Genomic DNA, 20,313 nt, shown 5'->3' with positions numbered 1-20,313 from the left:
TTATTTGACGTAGCTTAACATTACACATACAAGTGAATTGTGTTTTTGAATTCCAATATTACAAATTGAAAATCGTTATAAGGGGCTTTCCAATCTGTGCAGCACACCACACCTTCTGCCCTTTGACCCTCGATTGGGATAAGGACACTGATACCGGCCGCCAGATGGATAACGGACAAAAAAAAGAGGAACAGGGGAACCTCACCCAGCTGATAACATTTTTAAAGGTGCCCTATTATACTGTTTTTCATCAATATATTACAGGCTTCAGATATATACTAAACATGTCTCTGAAGTGTTTGGCTCCGAACACCAAACAGATCATTGTAGCATCCCATAATCCCCTCTGTTTCAGCCCTGTTTCAAAAGTGCTGATTCTCTGTCTGTTACTTTAGATGAGGGGGGGGGGTTACCTTGGTTGGTTATTGGTTAAGGGTTACACAAGCCAAAAAATCATTATGACATCATAAAGTGGCCAAAATCTGATCAGCTCATTTTCAGACAGGTTTTGCTCCCCATTGACATCAGTAAGGCAGAAAGCTTACACATCTTCCGACGCAGACTGAAAACTCATCTCTTTGGACTCCACTTCGAGTGATTGAATTACTAACAAAGCACTTATACTAATAAAGGACGGACTTATCTAAAGCCAGTTGAGCAGCACTTGAAATGTTTTAGCTCTATGAAACCTGATGTACTTATATGATTCTGTTTTCTTCAAGTTTGTATCTTGTTGGTCGAACGCACATATTGTAAGTCGCTTTGGATAAAAGCGTCAGCTAAATGCAATATAATGTAATGTTTTTATATAAATGGATCAGGATATAAAAAGAGAACTAATCTTTTGTCCTGAAACTTTCAGAATCTCTTTACACAGAGGGGACACATGATGATGTATAAAAGACATGAAAAAGTGGATTTTGCATAATAGGTGACCTTTAAATAAATTACAGATGAAGGTGAAACTGCTACAAAAATATATAAGTAAAAAAAGTATAAAGTCATTTCAGTCTTTCACTCTGCTTTCTCTTGAGTAGTTGAATTGATAGTGGCATTCCCAAGTTGAATTGTGCATTAAGGATCATTTGTATTTGTATACATACTAATACAAAAAAATAAGAAGTGCATACTATAGTGAGTTAAGGAATTTGGACAGCAAATGCTTGTGCTGAACAGCTCTGGTTAAAGTTTATTTTAAGTAGTTTACCAAAAGAGGGCAGTAGCAGCTTACCTTAAGCTGCTGTGATTGGATCATTGGCGTTTCCTGAAGTCTTCCTGCTCCCTGCTGGACGCTCACTGCAGATGCACAAAGCTGCGGATATCTGAAAATCAGCAGGGTCAGCAAAACATGGATGAATTATTCAAAAAAATAAGGGACATGTTTAATTAATTTTCAGATAATTAGAAATGTTTATTATTATTGAACACAATCCTTTTTAGACATCATACCTTTTGGAAGTACAGTTACACAAATTGGTCTTATAATAGCATCAAAGAAAATAAATCCATACAAAAATAAATGGTTTGCAAATGGTTTGTAAAATAACAACAAAGTTCTTCGTAAAAATACAAATGCATGACAAATCAAAAGGGTTTCTGAGCAATTTTATAATGTACACAGGATCCAAACACTTTGCACATGAAGTGGATTAATACAAAAATGATCACATATGGAATCAGCAGATGATCATTTTTCATTTTGGTAAGTGTAGCTTATAGACAGAAACAGTGTTTTCTAGTTTGTTGAGGAACATGATAAAAAATGTAATGAAACAGTGGATTTTTTGTTAGCTAATTTGCATAGCTTAAGCACAACTTGTTTGATTAAAAAATGCCACTATGGGTCTTGATTATGTACAAATAAACACATAACGTCATCCCACATGCTAGAATATCTGCTATAACTGTAAATGTGTTCTTGATACTTGGTATGAACATGATTCGTTTTAAATATATACAATACAACAAGTTTCACTGGCCAGTTGGTGCCCTTTTTGGTCTCAGTGCATCTATGATAACCAGTATAAAAATCTTAAGTTTTAGAAAATACAGTGAAGACAAATGGACCCGGCCGATAGCAAGTTACTTCACTGACGTTAAAATTAGTTACACTGACAAAGAAGATGAGAAAAGCACAACTTTAGTTAATTTGTGACAAAGATAACGCCATGCTAAGGGTTAAAGATACTGTTTGCAAAACAATCAGGTCCTCGTCTCAGCCTTCACTACGTTCTCTTCAATACTTTTCCACATCTAATCTGAGGAGATAAAACGAAGAAAAATGGAGAGCAAACAGAGCCGGAGCAGTGTTATCACAGGTGTCTGAAGGTCAGCTGACCTTCAAATAACCACACCCTCCTGAACACTCAAACCAATGAGCTGAATCTTTGGAAAAGGCAGTGTTTGCTGTGGGAGTGGCAACAGTTAAGCGCCCTGCTTCCATTTCTAGACAAAAACATGTTTTTATACATAACTGATCACGATCATCATTATTAACATACAGTATGTTCCCTATGTGTACGTGTCGGCTCTGTACAGGTAACTTTGGTCTTGGCATGTCTCATGAGTCTTTGTTTTGGAGTGTGTGTTGGCCCGTGTGTGTGTGGGTGTCAGGACTCAGTGGCTTCATCAGTGGTTCTTGTCGTAGTCCTTCACCATGCCTTTGATGTGGAACAGCTTGTGTCTCAGGCTGCGACACTCTTTCTTCTTAGTCTGGTAATCTGAAGTCTACAGAGGAGGAAGGGCATCAGAAAAGTCAGAAATAATACAAAGCAAACAATACAAACACAAGGATTTAAATAATACTAGACAGGGAAAATGTAAGCTCTTCTGCTCCAAATAAACAGTGATATTAGTGCTGTGATAAACATTCAGGGAAAAGGGTTCGGAAATATATTTTATGTTGGAAAGAATACTATTAAAACTTAAAGAGAGTTCATTGTGAAGCTGGATGTTAAGAACGTAATGCTTTCAAAAATACATGCAATACATTTTTAATAAATGGTGTGATGTGGTGAGTCCAAAAGTCAAAGTTCATTATACTAATCAAGTCAGATAACAGAAAAATAACCAAAAACTAGTTCGATAAACTATGAATTGCTATTATTCATGCTTAAGATATTTAAAACATCGCCTTGAGAAAATGGGGTGGCTTTTTTGACTATTTTCTAACCATTTATAGACCAAACCACCAAAAGAATCATCTTATTAATGATGAAGAAAATAACAATTAGCTTATTATGGAGGCTTGTTATTAATTGTATCATCAGAGAAGTCTCCCCACCTGCTTCAGATCCTTCAGCTGGTTATATTGCTCAGCTGCAGCCTGTGGAAAATATAGGAAAAACATTTGTTATGATTCTGTGTCCCTAACAAACAATCTTAGGTTAATAAACAAATAAAGTCCTGTATTTCTGTATATCATTTTGATGCTAACTGAGACTCAGTTTAGGCTCAAACACGCCTGCCTCGGGAGTGTGGGAGGTGAGCACTGAGTATATCTGACCTGGTATTTGGGAGAGGTCTCATCCAGCGTGTCCAGCTGCCGGCTGAGTTTGTTCAACTGATCGTTAATGTCGTCCATCTCAGCACACAGGCGCTTGTATCGCCTGAGGTCGGCATCAAACTCTCTCTTATACTCATGACGCTGATCATCAGTAGTTATGTCTGGGTACGTGCTGGAGGAGGAGGAGGAGGATGAGGAGGAGGAGGAGGAGGAGGAGGAGGAGGAGGAGGAGGGGTGAAAGTAAAAAAGATGAAGAGGTGAGAGATCAATCTGCATCAGCAATGAAGGTGCTAACTAGAACCAGGAATTTAATAGCCCCCCCCCCCCCCCCCCCCACACACACAGACACAAAAGATCCAGTCAGTCACTTTTACGCTACTATGGACAATTTTGCACTCCCTTTTGCACTATGTACATCTTCTTTTTCATATATATTCTTGCTTACTTGTAAATGGTTATTTTGTGTTGTTTTTGTAAATGATTGAGTCTTAGATCAGTCAAAAAAAACAGTACTTAGATCTTTCTGTGTGTACAAACATATTTTGAGATTGACAATAAAGTTGACTTTGAGAAGCATGTCTTTGTCTTAGCACATACGAGAACTCGTTTTGGTTCCTGGTAGGATCTTGTCAAAATGGCCCACCTGGTTCATAAAAGGGCTAAACATTGAATCATCTTAGCTATAGCTTTAAAGGGTGCTCACAAATACATAAGGCCACATCACCCTCTTTACCTGAGGAGTGTTCAAAGAAACATTGTATTCTATAGATAACGCAAACAAATTAAATTCCATATATTGTATATTTTAACCAACTTCAAATTGATCAATTGAGCCATTAGTCTCTTAAAGAACTCTTCTTGAACCCTTATTTAGAAGAGTGTAGAAAGACTTCAAAACATTTGCTGCTGAACCAAAGCAACGCAGAGCTCAGATTAAGGAGGAATACATTGAGTGAATTGAACTACAGCTAAACATAACAGCTTCCTCATAAACTAGATTGACTCCCATATTTTGTACCTTTGGCCCAATTCTCTCATTATTCCTGAGTACAGCCCATGTGAACTGGCATGCCTCAGAGGATTAACTCTCCTGGACAGACTGTAGCCTTTCCCATGCTATGCTGTTTAAGCATCTGTTTATTTACTGTTCTGTACTTCTATCCAAAAGATGTTCTTCTGCATGTTCCTGTTAATCATGTCACTATGCGTATGTGTGCTTGGTTTTCTAAGCTTACAGTCATTCATTTTAATCAACAATTTAGGTCTGCTCCTGAGGGAGCGACAGCAATCTACGTTGAGTGTTCTTGGATAAAGACATTTCCATCGTTAATCCGGACAAAGGATGAGCAGCTCAGAGAAACAAAAAGTACAATCATTCTCACTTCTCCCACTCCTCTCCATCCAGTTCATTGCCCGTTTCTCCTCCTGTGGTGTACTCTGTCTCATACTGCGACTCGTCCATATCTGGGTTACGTCTGCGTCTCTTGCCCCGGTTGGCCGAGGGTTTGCGGCCCCCGCTGGTCTCCTCTGAGGGGCTGGAGCTGATTCTTCCACCGTGGGAGTACGCCTCAGATGGTCTGCTGATGGTCCTCTCCGAGTACCTGCAGGACAGCAACATAAACATGGACACTTTAGAATAAAACATGATCAAAAGTCTTGTTAACGGGAAAGGAGAGATATTATTCAAAATAAAACCTTAAAAGGGTTAGGTTGTTGACTGAAAGATAAGATAAGATAAGAAAAGTTGGAACTTTATTTATCCCCTTGGGGAAATTCAGTCGTTTATAGTCAGAATGAAAGCAATGTGTATTTTACTGTTGCCTAGGTTTGGGATCACCAGAGGCCCCACAATATCTTATTTTTACAATATAATTGCAATTTTGAACATTCAGTAACATACTGCAATATAGTGTGATTTATAACCTTTTTTGAACGGCAAAGGATGGAGTTTGATTCCATCTTTCATTCGAATAATTATTAATCTAGTCATTTCTCAAATACAATATTAATACTTGGATTCTGTTTAGAGTGTCCCCCTGCATACTGTTCCCTTAGCGTCTATTAGCAGTGAGTTCCTATACAGAATGCACACATTTTCACAGCGATGTCAAGTACAGAGAAGCTCAAACCGGATAGATTATAAAAGCAAAACCCAGTGTGTGTGTGTGTGTGTGTGTGTGTGTGTGTGTGTGTGTGTGTGTGTGTGTGTGTGTGTGTGTGTGTGTGTGTGTGTGTGTGTGTGTGTGTGTGTGTGTGTGTGTGTGTGTGTGCGCGCGCGTGTGTGTGTGTGTGTGTGTGTGTGTGTGTGTGTGTGTGTGTGTGTGTGTGTGTGTGTGTGTGTGTGTGTGTGTGTGTGGTGGGGGAGGTTGGGGAATATTTCCCCTTCCCCAGTGGAAACTATGCCCTTGACCATATAAACCAATTTATGCTAAAAGAACATCATGACCCAAATAACAACTTAAGGGACGGTCTGATGTGAGACAGTGCTTACAGAAAACACATATGAACTGATATGACAGACAGATACTGTATGAAGGAAGGTAAACACTTTGAACCACTAATCATTACTGTGGCTCACACCCTACAATGTGACTCCATGCCACGCAGAGGGCCCTCAGTGACCGGGAGGCAGGTACAGCTCTTTAATAATGTGAGGAGGAAACATGCTCAATGTTGAAGGTCTGAGGGGATTTGTAGAGGATATTACAAGTTCTTTCAGAAAACAGAGCACCCTGACATTCTTTTGCTTATGAAAATGCAAGCTATGTTTACTTTTCGAGAGAAGGAAATGATTTCAATAATATTCTGGACTTTGGAACAAATCTAAATCCTGTTGATAAACTGCAGTGCACCTTAACCATGTCATTAGGAGCATATTTTCTAAAAACTAGCTTGGCTGGTTTTTTCAAAGTATCAGAGATGGTAAGAAACTGTGAAGAGCCATGTCCTTTTGGCTACACACAGACTTTAAGACAATAATGCAAACATGGTGCTTGAGAAATCCTTTCTACCTTTTGGAAACTAGCAAATACATTTGTTCACAAACATCCTGCTTTCTCCCTTTCCTCAGAGATTTTAATGAACAGAAGAAAAAAAACGGAAAAGTTAATCCAACAAGGGCTCAAAGGTCACGAACAGAGCTCATTTTGTGGGCAGGGCCATACTTTCAAGGGCTTTAAACCACATCAGTGATTAGATATTGCTTGTGTTAGTCACATGTTTGAGGTTGGTTGTTTGTGTGGTATCTATACAGAGTTAAATGTTGTAGCTGCTTTATTTCTACTATTGGACTCTCCGCACATCTGTCCAATTGGAAAGAGATTTACAGCTTAAGTATCTCTTAAAGACACAGTCAAATAAAACAATGACATTTCTGGTTTCACTATGAAATCAAATCCTTGTGAGCACTCTTGTCTTATTACACCTCTATTTGTCTTCTTGTTAAACCTCAGGGGGGACTCATCTTAAACAGTCAAGTGCGATTTGGGGCCACTCGCTACCTTCACTTTCTCATATTGATCCATGTGCATTGATCTTTGTGGCTAGCCGAGTGAAGCGCAATCTGTCTCAGGAAACTGAAATGCAGGTTCACCGGACCCTGATGTCAAAGTTGAATCAATTTGTATTGAGTCTGTGCTCACTTTTCTTTTATCTGCTGGTATCATTCTCTGAAGTTCAAATGTACTCAATAAGCTGGTTAATGTCTGTTGGAAAATATCTGGCACTGCACAAGTACTCTGCGGGATATTTACTTTCCAACGAAAGGATATAAGAAAGCCTGTCTTTCCTTTTCCTCCTTTCCTGTGTGACTCTTCCCGTCCGTCACATCTACAGTTTCCGCCGTATGAAATCCAACTCCAACTCGCACTAGTTCAAACTAATACATTTAAACACAACTTTATACACTTTGTCATCTGTCATATTTGTACTGTCTTATAATCGGTCCAAGTCTTGTGCCCTGGGTTTTATTTGTGCTGAATAATTGCATCGTGTGTTGTTTATTGTTCTCTTTTATTCTTTCGCCTGTATCTACTTGTCTTTCATCCTCTTTTTATAATGCTGTCGATATGTTGGGATTTTAAGGGTGTCTATTACCAACTGGCCGGGGACAACAGCTGGAAATGAGCCATGTTGGCTAAAGCTGCCCCATTTACTGTTCTTTTGTGACAGTTGATCAATCACGACACTATAAACAAAGAAACTAAACTATAACTAAATCCCATTTTTGCCGTATCAATACACCGAATGGGGATAAATATAGTTATTGACTGATAAACTTTGTTTACATATTGAAAAATGTAGTGATTTGTTCCTTTTTCTATTCTGTCTGATATAACAACACAGGTGGGAGCGGCGTAGCTGGAAGCCAACAGTCCTCTACAGCGTATTCATTTTTAAATTCCGTAAACAGCACCCACATCTTTTCCACTCGTCACAGTGCAGAAGATGTTCATTGTGACTTGTGACGTATTTGTCAACACGAGGAAGAATACAGATTCACTCACACTGTGTTGTCGAGGGTGTCCTCATTATAGGAGCTGCTGTCCACCTTGGCGGGGGGGTAGGAGATGACACTGTTTGCTGAGGCACTGAGCAGACCGGCCCCCTTCTCTGACACCAGCAGCGTAGGGGCGTCTTGGACACTGTGGCTTTCCTCCACATTGTTCACCTACAGCAGACAGGAAAAAGCAGAAGGAACAGAATCAGCAAACAAAAACAAACAAATGAACCCCTCACAAACATCAGGTCAGGCTGTAGCCTCATTTTATGACGAACATCCTGTTTCTTATATATTCATTTTGTCTTCTTTTCCTTACTTCTTAACTCCTAAAGACAATAAAAGGGTAATGTATTGCTTAAAGCCATCAGGCATGTAATTGGACAGCAGTCGAAGCTCCTCAGCTAAATGGAGGTTATCTATTTGGTTCACTGTGCCTGAGAAGGTCGAGAGAAAATAAAAATGGATGCCTTAAGGCTAATTGTAAAATCAAACCAACACTATAATAAATAAATGGTGTTCTTTATCGTGTAAAAAGATGGATGGATAGAGATGAAGATTCTTGTTTACAGTGACTTGTCTTAATATTTTCCGATTGTTATTAGTCTTATAACCTTACACGATCAATCATGAGGATATCATTCTTACAAAGAACGATCTGACTATTATTCCAGCTTTCCTTTCACTTCTTTCTATGGTCTCATGTCATCGTGAACACCTGGAACGGATGTGCTCCTCCTTTCTTTCTTCAAACTAAAGTAAACTGTGTCCGACCTGTAAATAGGTTCGCCTTAATCTGTATTTTCAAGACCTTCCTGTGAGCCCAAACGTCCTGCATGAGGGAATTCCTCACAATGAGGGCCTCGGGGGTGGCCACTGTTTCTCCCCCTACCACTGGGTCCAGTGACTGGATCAATCATTAGTGGCCTTTTACACAACCTCTACAGTAAAGTCTAAACTGTGAAGGGTTTTTCTGCTTCATGCAAGGCTAACTGGCTTAAATAAAGAAGAAAACCCATGGGTTGTTTTTCAAATGTATCACACATTCAGAAAAGGATGGAGACCCCCCACAAGAAAAAGCGGACCCAAACTAAGATTATTTATTGTAAAAGTAAGTAGGCTGGTTTTAAATCAGGCACAACATTTCTGCATTTGTACATAAAAGAGCACTGAGCATGTTTGGGGTGATGTTAAATACTGCTTAGAGGTGAACATTTACTATTCCTCAAATATTTATAAACCCTTCTGCTTACAAGGGTGGAACATTACGAAGCAATCTCCTAAATTCCTCACAGTGTGGGAGCATCAGCCTAACCCCCAAAAAACAATAATCATAATGGGTGGAGTTCCAGTGTGGGGGAGAGTTGCTTTCAATTCAACTGCAGGAGAAGCCTGGCGTGATTTGAAGACTATACTTCCTGTAAGAGTCTTAATAACGCCCTCTCAGTGTGCGACACAGCAGCGTCAGAGTGTAGAACCACAGTTACAATGTCACTCTTAATGCAGGAATGTGCTTCGCCAAAGATGATGCACTTGCAAAACTGGTGTGAATGTATTTACAGCAAGTTATCCTGAGCAGCAGTGATTGTCATTATCACCATTATTTAAAACAGAGAGAATGATGTATTTTCAGATCACAAGTGAAACATGCCAACTTGGACAGCAACATCTGTATTGAAAACTTTAGAAGGCAAAATAAGTCAGCTGTAGATAAGCAGGTTTACTAGAGAGGTTGAGCTTTCATGTGTCTTTTCACTTGATCACACTTAATGTAAAGCAAAGTAAAAACAGAAGACATATTCAATCCACTTGATATGGTATATATTGGTCAAGCTGATCACATTTAGATATTTCTACACTACTCCTCCCAGAAAGAGATCACAACACGTCACAAAGCGAGCCCAGGATGCTTTCACTCTGCATCTGTGCAGCACTTCAGTGTTTCCAGCATACAAGACTGCCCTGCGGGAACCGCTGTGATGACCTCATGCAGCAGACACAATGCCAACCCCCCCCCCGAGCTGAATGAAGCCAGTGTGTGAGGTCATCAGAGCATGCCAGGCCTGCCCGAGCTCAGCAGCAGAGATGGGTCCAATCTTAGAGCAACCACAACCTTAGCCTGTCACTGGCTCTGTGTTTAAAAGAGCCAAACAAGCCTGATGACTCTTTTTGTAGCACAGATACAGTACACAGGTAGCACAGGAATACAAAATGCATTGGAAATAAGAGGGAAATAAGAACAGGGGGTTTATTGAGGCTTAATATAAAATATGCAAATAATATACAATAAAGGTTCATGTTGTCTGACCTCTTGTAAAGATATGAGTCTATAGAGTCACATTAACATATGTTCCTTCCTAACTATAAACATGTTTTAAACTTTGAGGGCTTGAATAAAGATTGGTTTGTAAGTATTGAAAGCCCTAAACTTTTCAAAGATGAATCTTCTTGGAAACTCTTTGCCGTTTCACCAACCTTTATCTTGCAAAACATCTCTATGTCACAGCGGTATTACAAATGGTTTATATTTAGAAGAATTTAAAAAATGATGTATGTGTGTACACATCATTAGTGTACCTACAATAAGACGATGACATCAGTGAGCATGGCTATATTATCCAACACTATTGTTAGTTATAGGATTCACTCCAGGCTGCTCTTGTCTGCTCTGCTTGTTCACCTCTGGGTGCATGATGCCATGTCCTAGGCAATGACAAGCACTCAACAACAAACAGCTCTATATAATCAAATATAACAGCATGTCTGTTTAGTGCTTGGATAAAGTGTGACTCGAAGCATTCTCTGCATCCTTTGTTGACTAGTTTGATTAGATTATAGAGCTAAGTTCGTACAACTGATTCCTTTAAGTGTACTACTTATTAAAGCAAAATAAATGGTATCCCCTTTAAACGTGTGAGAGGTGTTGTGTAATGTCTTTCTAACATACATCAGGGAATTTAGATTCTGTATTATTTATCTGCATATATTTCAATTTTGCAATTGGCATGCAAGGACTGTTTGCCGCGTGTCTGTGTGTATTGATTTGTGTTCTTTACCCTCAGTGCCTTGTAACCTTTTGAACAAACATTGGATGTGGACATAATGTGTTGGAGAGGATGCTGAGTGACAACAGTATGTAGAAAACAGAAAGGAAATATTCGAAAGAACATATTTTGAGTTACAAAACAGTAAAATTGCTAACAAAAAAGTGCAGGGTGTGTTAGGGTTTTAAACCTGGTTCACAGAAAGTCAGAAATAAAGAGTTGTTCATGATAGGTCTCCTGTAACTCATTGTCATTCACTGCATGGATCATTTGAAAAGTGGCAGTTCCAATCAATAATCAACCCGCATCACAGGTAACAGCCTCACGTGACTAGCTATGTTGATATTTAGAACCCTAAAAGGGAGGCTCTCCAGAAACCTCCGGCCCGCTCTCTATCTTCTCCGGTGGTTAATCATTACTCAGAGTGAAACCAGGTAGTACTGCATGAGCAAACAATCACTGACTTCTATCAGCTCTGACCCTGAACAAAGTGACTCAGTCAGAGGAAACACTGTAACGGTAATGTGACCGCTTCCCTGCTGGAACCTATAAACTCATAAAGCTCTGGTTATGATGCTCATTTCTGGACTTTCAACTCACACACAAATTGAAACATTTAGAGTTTTGAACAGGGAAACAACATCTGGTCACATTTTGTCAAAAACAGGAACAACCTTGGGAATGTGCAGTTGTCCTTATCTGCACCACAATCATCCAACCTATCTTTATAGATGAGTACCTAAGCAGGATTACTGATGACCTGACTTCACTTTGCAATAAAACTATTTATGTAAAAGAAATGGTTGGAAACACATTTTTGTCAGGTAGCAAATGTGGGGACGGAATCTACGGATAGGGAAAAGCATATGTCTCTTAGTTTTGGTGGTAGAACCTCTGACGCAGAAAAAACACAGTGGTTAACCTTTTTAGCAAATCCGTTGGAGAACATTATATTACATCAACTTTCCTTAGGCTGGATTAAAACTGTGCATGCATAAACTCAAGGTCAGTTAAGGTTGAAAAAGTGATTTTTCTAAATCCCATGTTAACCCAGTACACTGGGAATTTGTTTTGTCCTGTCCTGTTTAGTCTAAATTCTAGTTTCTCTCTATTCCTATGTATTGTACGTCACTTCCAAGATTTTGTGTGCCGCCCTTTGCACGAATAAAAAAAATTATGTTACTACTATCCTGTATTCTCTTACCCAGTCCTCTACGTCTCTGCCCTCTGAAGCTTTTCCGCCAACGAGAGGCTTTTCCCAGTAAATGTTTGGTTTCCCGAAGCGCCAGATCATCCCTCTTGTTCTATGTGCAAAAAACGCAGCAACACCAAAGGCAATGACGACCAGAAATCCACACACCATGGCAACTCCCTAGAAGAGCAAAAACAAAGAAACAAATGTAATGTGATTTACCCAAAAAGGTAACCAATGCTTCATAACTACAGATTAGTAAACAACACAGGACTGGTAATATGGGAGACTAATATACATCTCTTTTTGAGTCCAGATTATTTCCTATTTCCCACATGTGAAACAGCAACATTACTCAAACAAAGTTAACCGTATGCATTGTGTAACATTCATTGTAGTGAATCTATATCTACACACCTCCTGTGGGTCCACGAAGCAGTAATGGTAGAGATACTGGTTGTAGATGGGGAAGCCTCCCACTCCTCCCATCTGTGAGTAGCTGGTCTGGTAGAGGTTCTGGCACATCATCAGCATGGGATTGTACATCATGTTGGAGGTGCCCTGGGCCATAGGGTTCACCCCGACGATGTAGACAATGCTTATGATGCCCTGGAAAAAGCATTGACAGTCAGAAAATCAGTCTATCTTTCAGATTGACCTATAGTAGTGCACCTCACTCCCTCCCTCAGTTCAAATATGACTACGGCAACACTGTCAGATAATCTTAAAGCCCTCATTCAGCAACAATCATATCAGTGAAGTATTTTTCTGAACATCCTGTAACTGAAAAATGGTACATTACAACAATTTATTCAAAGTCTCTTTCTAATCTAGCATTATTTTAGTCTGTTATAATACTTTGTCAGCTAGAAACTCTCAACATTATTATACAGCACCTTAGACGATGAATTTGCTGAGCACAAATACGGTGTAAAAAACAAAAGTATGTTAACTCAGCATAAATATGGTTTATGGTTTAAATTAACTCAGAAGTAGAGTACTGGGATCTGAACAAAGTGAAGCTGTGCACACAGTCCTGTTTCAGATTAGACTTCTGGTATTCAGAAGAAATCATGCACATAAATAAAATGTTCATAACAGAGATAGAGATAACAGTTTTCTGTTGATCAGGATGGTGCATTAGATAGAAATGTTGAGATGCTTAAGCAGGAAAATGCTTTTGTGATGCTGCTAATGTGATTCACATATCACTTTAAATTCTCCTTGGCCTGCAATGTAGAACTATGTATAAGACAGCAGAATTTAAACAGAGGCAAACATTTCTCTGTGTGTGCTGTATGTGATTTCACAATTTATTATTTGGTGTATTTTAAGCCTTTGTGGACTTGCCACTCCAGTATATAATATGGAAATAAACAAAACATGGTTTGCGTCCTCCACACAAAGTGATTGGACACCCTAAATAACAGAGAAGTAAAATGGCAAAAACATGAGGACACCATAAAATGTGAATGAGTCTCACCTCGAGGAAAGCCATGATGACGCTGGCTATCAGGAGGATCAGAAAGAACTTCCTAGTGTGGACCGTGTTGGATTTAGAGAAGCTTGTGATGAAGAAAGACAGTGCCCCTATAAAATTAATGGCTGCCATGGCAATCATGGCGGTTTTGGCTGAGTAAGGTTGGATGTAGTTACCGCCGTAGCCTCCTCCTCCGTAGCCTCCTCCATAACCACCTCCGTAACCACCTCCGTAACCACCACCGTAACCACCACCGTATCCTGAGCCGTAGCTGCCTCCACTGCCGCCGTACCCACTGCCGCCGTACCCCATTCCCATTCCCATTCCATACTGCATGTCCCACATGAGGGTGGAGGCCACGCAGGCAAATATGCCCACACACAGCACGATCACCGTACCCATCATGGCTTTGATGATCCCCGGAGGTGACAGCCATTTGTAGAAGTGCTGTGGTATGTCCTCAATGTAGTACGATCCTGGTGGAGGTGGGTATGCGTTGTAATCACTCTGAGGGCCCTGGAAGCTGCCTGGAGGGCCATAGCCATTGTTGGATGGCGAACTGAAGGGAGGACTGTAGACAGGTGGACTCTCGTAGTGCTGCTTGTCAAACATTGCTCAAAGATGTCCCAAACTGTAAACCAAAAACAACAAAACCAAATAAGTTTTGGTGGTTTGCGGGTAGTCGTGAGAGAGCAAAGTGTACTCCAGAGAGAAGGAAAGAGCCAACCCCTTCTGTTTTTCAGCAGCACTGATATGAGCTATGCTACGTGGAGATATGGGAAAGTTAGGCGTGACAGTCTTTGGTAATGAGAGGTAGTAACAGAGCAGTGTAAATGTTTTACCATTTCCAAGGGAGTGTGATTTATGAGGGCACAAGTTAGGCTTGTTTGTGCGTATTTTTCTTTCAGTCAGGTTCCGTAAATTACAAAGAGCAGAACGTTTATTTTGATCATATCATAAACTAAATCAGACCTGCTTTCCTACATCAACAGAACATAGAAATATTAGATGAATGACCTTAAGCAAAGGGGTCTCTGACCCAGCAAAGTCAGAGTGGAGATGTCGGCACCAGGACGGAGAGGGCAGCAAAACAACAATACATTCCTTTTTGCCTCTTCACAGGCTGTAGGAGTCCCTCTCAGCCCCCACCATGTCCAACCAGACTTTGAACATTTCACATCCCGCCGCTGGCTATTTTTTTGTTTTCTTTCTCGCTACAAATCTTATCCAGGGACACAGTTTATACAACTTAACAATGCCCATTCTTCTACATGGAGTCCTACAGCGAGGGGGGGATTGCTTGCATGTTGGAACGAAAAAGCATGTAATCAGCATGCGAAGTTACTGGAGAGGACAAGAAGTTAGATATGAAACATTAATACCTCTTTTCCTAGAATGCCAACTGTAATCTCAACCTGCATATAAAAACAATGCTGAGTCTTTGAGACTGATAGATTAATCCTATGATTGCAACTAATTATTACTTTTGATGCAAGCTATTTTTTATGTTGCAACAATTGTTTGTGCATAAATGGCTCCCGTTTGTTGCCTCTCTAACACCATGATTTCCTGTTTTTCTCAGTTTCTTCCCAGAATAAAGTGAATATCTTTGGGTGTTAGTAGCAAAAACAATCATGTAAAGACATGGCCTTTGAGAGACTGGGATAGACATTGTTCATTATTGTAACATTATATAGAGCCAATCAATTCATTTACCAAAAATGAATGGGACAAAGTTAGTTCATGAATTGTGTTGTCAATGTTAAACGATTGGATGCAAGTTTTAGATTTGTATTAAAGCTGTTAGTTACAGCCCTTGATTTATTAACTTGAAGTGCTATTGGATTTATCATCAAGAAATACATGTGCAGGTGCTCTCTATCTTCTAACCCACAGCACTGATTTTAACAACAAAGAAAGAAACCTCTTCCATTAACATCGTGCTCCTGTTGAGCCACCGTGGTGGGGTTTTGAGGGAGGTAACGACCATTCAGAGAGGAAGACATACAGGCGGACGGACGGAGACACAGTTCTTGGCACTGCCCACAGTCTCCAGTGATAACTCTCCTCTCTTTAAGGGTCTCTAGCACACACAGAAGAAGAGGTCTCGCCTCAGAGCCTCCATCCCAGACACCTTCCCATTATTCCCTCCCTCATTCCTCCTTATCCTTCATCCCCCTGTCCCACTAATCTCCTTCCCCCCTCCATAACTTCTTGCCTTTGTTTCGGGAGCAGGAGGGGCAAAAGTCAAGGCTGCTTGTCACGGGAACAGCGTTGCCATGGAGTTTGGGTTGAAAAAAAAGCAAAGAAAGTTGGGGCACTGTCTTTGGAGGATCAAACAAGGACTCCTCTGTGCTGCTGTGGGGGGGCAGGAGAGAGAAACACAGAGAGGGGAGGACAGGTGGATGTTGTGCATACAGTGGTGTCATGTGTCCTTTATTGTTGATCAACAGGCTGTCTCCTAAGCCAGTAGGTCTTAGTGTAATTTCTACTGCCAGTATTTGATTATATCAATAAGTGGCTGGAAGCAGTCTGAGGCACAGGCTCTTTCAGAGAAACCAAATAACACTGAGGAGGACCAAACAATTGTACATTCTGGAAAAGTCTACTTTGGGAGCCCCAACTGGGTTTTTTCTAGTGCATCTTTGTCAATGTAATAAAGTAGGATTTTTTATTAAAAGGTAGCTGTTAATAGGGGTCATATTCTTTAGGATACAAAAATTACATGGACAGCTTTTTTTCCTCATAGAGCGGCAATGGTTCAACTGATTTTTCAAAAATAATTCCAAACATCCGGTTTTATAGTAATAGTTAAAGGTGGGGTAGGTAATTTTGGAGAAACCAGCTCGAGTGCGTTAGAATTTGAAAGTACACAGCCGGAAAAGATCTTCCACTTCCTTACAGAGCCCCTCCTCCAACACACACAAACGTGCACATGACCAATGAGGGCACGAGATAAGTTTGTGCACAGATGGAAGGCTGACAGGCAGGTAGGCCATCCAGTTATTTTAGCCGAGCCGGCTAAAATGATTGGTCGTGCTTTTTACAGTACTACGGCTTCCACGGATGACATTTTTTAATGGATTTTTTGTCAAAGCACTTAAGATATTCGTTGCTATCGGGATGTTAAGAGCATTCCATGGAATATAACAAAAAGTGTATCTCGAGCCGGTTTCTCAAACTTACCTACCCCACCTTTAAGGGAAAATCATTTGGTTTTGGACTTTTTGTTGGATAAAACAAAGCTAATTGTGACATTAACCTGGGCTATATGGCAGTTTTCATCATATTTTGACATTTTATTGACCAAGTTATCAATTATTCAGAAAAAATATGCAGATGAATCAATCATTTAAATATGTTTTGTTAGAACAGTAGACTCAGTGCTTTGACAATAAATATGTGAGGGTGTCCTACTGATAGTAAAGATCAACAAAACTACAATACCTTATAAGGGACATTTGCTTTTATGTAAAGGCAAAGCTTTATGGTTATTTACTAGCAAATTCCCTAAAACAAGTGAAGTGTACTTTTTCTGAAGCAGCAGCATCACATCAATAGTAGGAGAAACAGTAGTAGTAGCAGTAGTCGTAGTACTAAAGTGTTGTTTGTCTAAAACTGGATAACAAATCTTATGTTCATGCTGGGCAGAAAGCAGAGTGTTTTGGACCAGAGTCACAGGTCAGGTCCCACACCCACCAGCCGCAGCCTGAGCTCCTCTACAACACAGAGACTCTATCATCTGCTGGTGATAATGGAATTCCACTCATACAGTCACATGTCTCACATCTGTCAAAAACAATTAGGCCCCTGCCTGATGTAGGCTGGGGCCCACATCATGTGCATACACACAGGAGTCAGCCAAGACTTAATGCGCAAACACACCCAGCTGAAAAATCTCCTGGGCTGTATAAAAGTCAGTCAAAATTGTGGAAAATAACAAGCCGTGCTATCAGTTGCAAAAACTCAAAAAAAACGTGAGATGTTGATTCCACTTAACTGACTTTTAAGAGACTGTGGTGGTGTTTTTGTTATGTATTATGAAGCACTCAAGAGAGTTTTTATTATGTTGTCCACCCAATAATATAACTGAAGGTTAATTATACAGATCTAAATAAACCTGAATGAAAAGAAAGTATTGGGTGGACGTATTTTATTAATTTATAAACTGTGTTGTATGCTTAATCATATATTTTACAGGGCTAAACTGTATATAGAATGTTGCTTCTAAGTTTTGGCAAGCTAAAGATAATGTTCTACTCTATAATGAAATGGTATTCTATTCTGCTACTTCATATAGTGATTATTACAGGGCTGCTGTAGTGGAACGAGGTGTACCTGAATAACTGGCACCTGAACAATATCACAAAACTCTCATTATGAGACATTGCGCCAACCAGTAAACTACAGTTTATACAGTCAATCGTTGAATTAGAATTATTTATGTGTCTAATTTGTCTTTACAATCTACAAAATATATAAACACACTGTAACATCAACTTCAGACTCATCACAAAAAGATTACTACTTGTGAACCTGAAGTTTGTATTTATCTTATTTTAGGACTGTTACTGTGACGGTTACTTCGTGTTTGTTATTGATCCGTAAGGCTTATAGTAGTAACTAAGTACATTACCTCAAGTACTTAAGTACAAGTTTGAGAGACTCGTACTTTACTTGAGTATTTTCAGTTAAATTGTGTACTTTTCCTCCACTATGTTTATTTAATACCCTTAGTTACTTTGCACATTTGGATTAATAGTGTGAAACATAAACAACTCATTAATAAGACTTTATATTCACCTAGTCACATTTACAAGCTACCCTGCAGTTCACAAAGTAATTAAAACCAGCTGCACATTTACCAGCTTTGATAAACACATTGATGCATCAATCATTATAATCAAATCATATAATATATATTATTCTGAAATGGGCTAATTTGCATAAGTACTTTAACTTTTGGTACTCTACATTTATGTTGATGCTACTATGCTGCACTCTGGTACTAGTACTTTTACTTCAGTACAAGATCTGAGTACTTCTCCCACCTCTGCACTTGGCTTGAATCAAAAGGTCATCAGATTTTCCATTAGCTATAGTAGACTAACGTTGCTGTTTTCTTGATGCCTTTGTTTTGTTCCGGTAGATCGTTCTAACGGAGTTCTCCATCACCATTAACAACCTGTAGCTAGCTGACTCGCTAACTCAATAACGGTGTTATCTAACTGTCCTTACTTTGGAAACAAGAGGGGTCCCACCTGTTCACCGTTACTCCTTTCACCCAGATACTTTTACGGTAAAAGACTTCAAACCACTTGATACAAAAATAATAATACAGGTTTGTTCAAGAATAATAACTTATAAAACTGGTTTTAAAATCACCTTTTAGTTTCAACTGTGTATGTTGTCTTACCTGAGGATCAAGGAAGGGGGAAAGAAAGCACAGTCAGAGCGTTTCCTTTCAAAACTCTCCTTCTTCTTAAAGTTTTGAACAGTTGAGAAAAAAATAAAACGGCCGTCAGGAAATGAATGTCCCGCGATATATTAAAAATAAAGTGAGGCTTTTTAATGTATCCGTTAAAGCCGCGACTTTAAGCTGCTGTCCCGGGCGGACGGAGAGACAACGGTTTCCTTCACAGCCTCTGAACTGAACAAGTGCTTTGTCCCTCCTGTCCGCGGTGATGAGGCCCGCCGTCCCACCGCAGCACCGCTACACCGCTGAGGCTCATCCGCCAGAGGGCGGGCTATCTGCGGCTTACAGAGAGCATAAAGGGACACAGAGACACTGGAGAAAATTAAGATTTCATATTAAATAAATTATATAACCATACATTTGAAACAACTATCATCGTAGTCTAACGCTAGACAAAATAGTTCTTAAACAGCAGTGGTGCAAAGTAAGTGTATTTAAATACAAATCTGAGGTAGGTTTAGTTTAAGTTTTTTTCTTTTCATGATTCCTTACCTCTAAACCTATAGGCTAGTTCAAAAAGCAACTGTTACTCCTCCTCAACCAATAGCCTATTTGACAGTTTTATTTAATTTACAGATGTTACTATAAATATAAATCCAATGAATTATAATCTTATGTTTTAGGTTCGGAAAATTGGCTTTATTCACAGAAGACAGTTGAGGCAGAGATGTTATAGGGGGGGATTAGTACTTAGTATCTTGTAGTGAAAGTAGAAGTAGGCTACCAGAGTGTAGAAATACTCTGTTACAAGTAAAAGTCCTGCAAGTATCAGCATAAAAAAGTACTCATTGTGCAGATTGGTCTATTTCAGAATAATATATGTTTTGATAATAATTATTGATGTTATCAAAGCTGGTAAAGATGCAGCTAGATTTAATTACTTTGTATACTGCGGAGTATTTGTGAATTTACTCCAGGTGTAACTAAAGTCTTATTTAAGTGTTGATTATATTTCACATTATTAACCCTTTAACTGCCAGCACCACCCTTTGGTAGAGCACATTTCGCGTCTGGATATCTGTTTAAAAAAAAAAAAAAAGTTGCACTCCATCTGTTTCAACCAGCTCTACCCTTTGGTTGACATGTTATGCACAAAACAACCTCTAAATGTCACTGTG

The 20,313-nt window shown here is 39.5% G+C and overlaps 1 protein-coding gene across 2 annotated transcripts; it reads right to left on the bottom strand.

Moving 5' to 3' along the window:
- Window positions 1-1,588: 1,588 nt before the first annotated feature.
- Window positions 1,589-19,390, bottom strand: LOC307023192 (occludin). Of its 2 annotated transcripts, XM_079656303.1 has the most exons (9): window positions 19,136-19,390; window positions 13,723-14,350; window positions 12,657-12,848; window positions 12,252-12,419; window positions 8,011-8,174; window positions 4,888-5,106; window positions 3,506-3,677; window positions 3,284-3,325; window positions 1,589-2,727 (listed from the first exon to the last, which is right to left on the bottom strand). In XM_079656303.1, exons 2-9 carry the CDS (start codon window positions 14,329-14,331, stop codon window positions 2,629-2,631), a joined length of 1,665 nt encoding a protein of 554 aa, XP_079512429.1. In that variant the 5' UTR covers window positions 14,332-14,350; window positions 19,136-19,390; the 3' UTR covers window positions 1,589-2,628. The 2 variants fall into 2 exon arrangements, with proteins under 2 accessions (XP_079512429.1, XP_079512428.1); XM_079656302.1 differs by lacking the exon at window positions 19,136-19,390 and having other exon boundaries at window positions 13,723-14,683.
- Window positions 19,391-20,313: the final 923 nt, after the last annotated feature.

Source organism: Notothenia rossii, assembly GCF_949606895.1.
Source record: "Notothenia rossii genome assembly, chromosome: 1".
Classification (NCBI taxonomy): domain Eukaryota; kingdom Metazoa; phylum Chordata; class Actinopteri; order Perciformes; family Nototheniidae; genus Notothenia; species Notothenia rossii.
The sequence above is the reverse complement of the archived record's forward strand: the minus strand, read 5'-3'. Positions and strand labels throughout refer to the sequence as shown.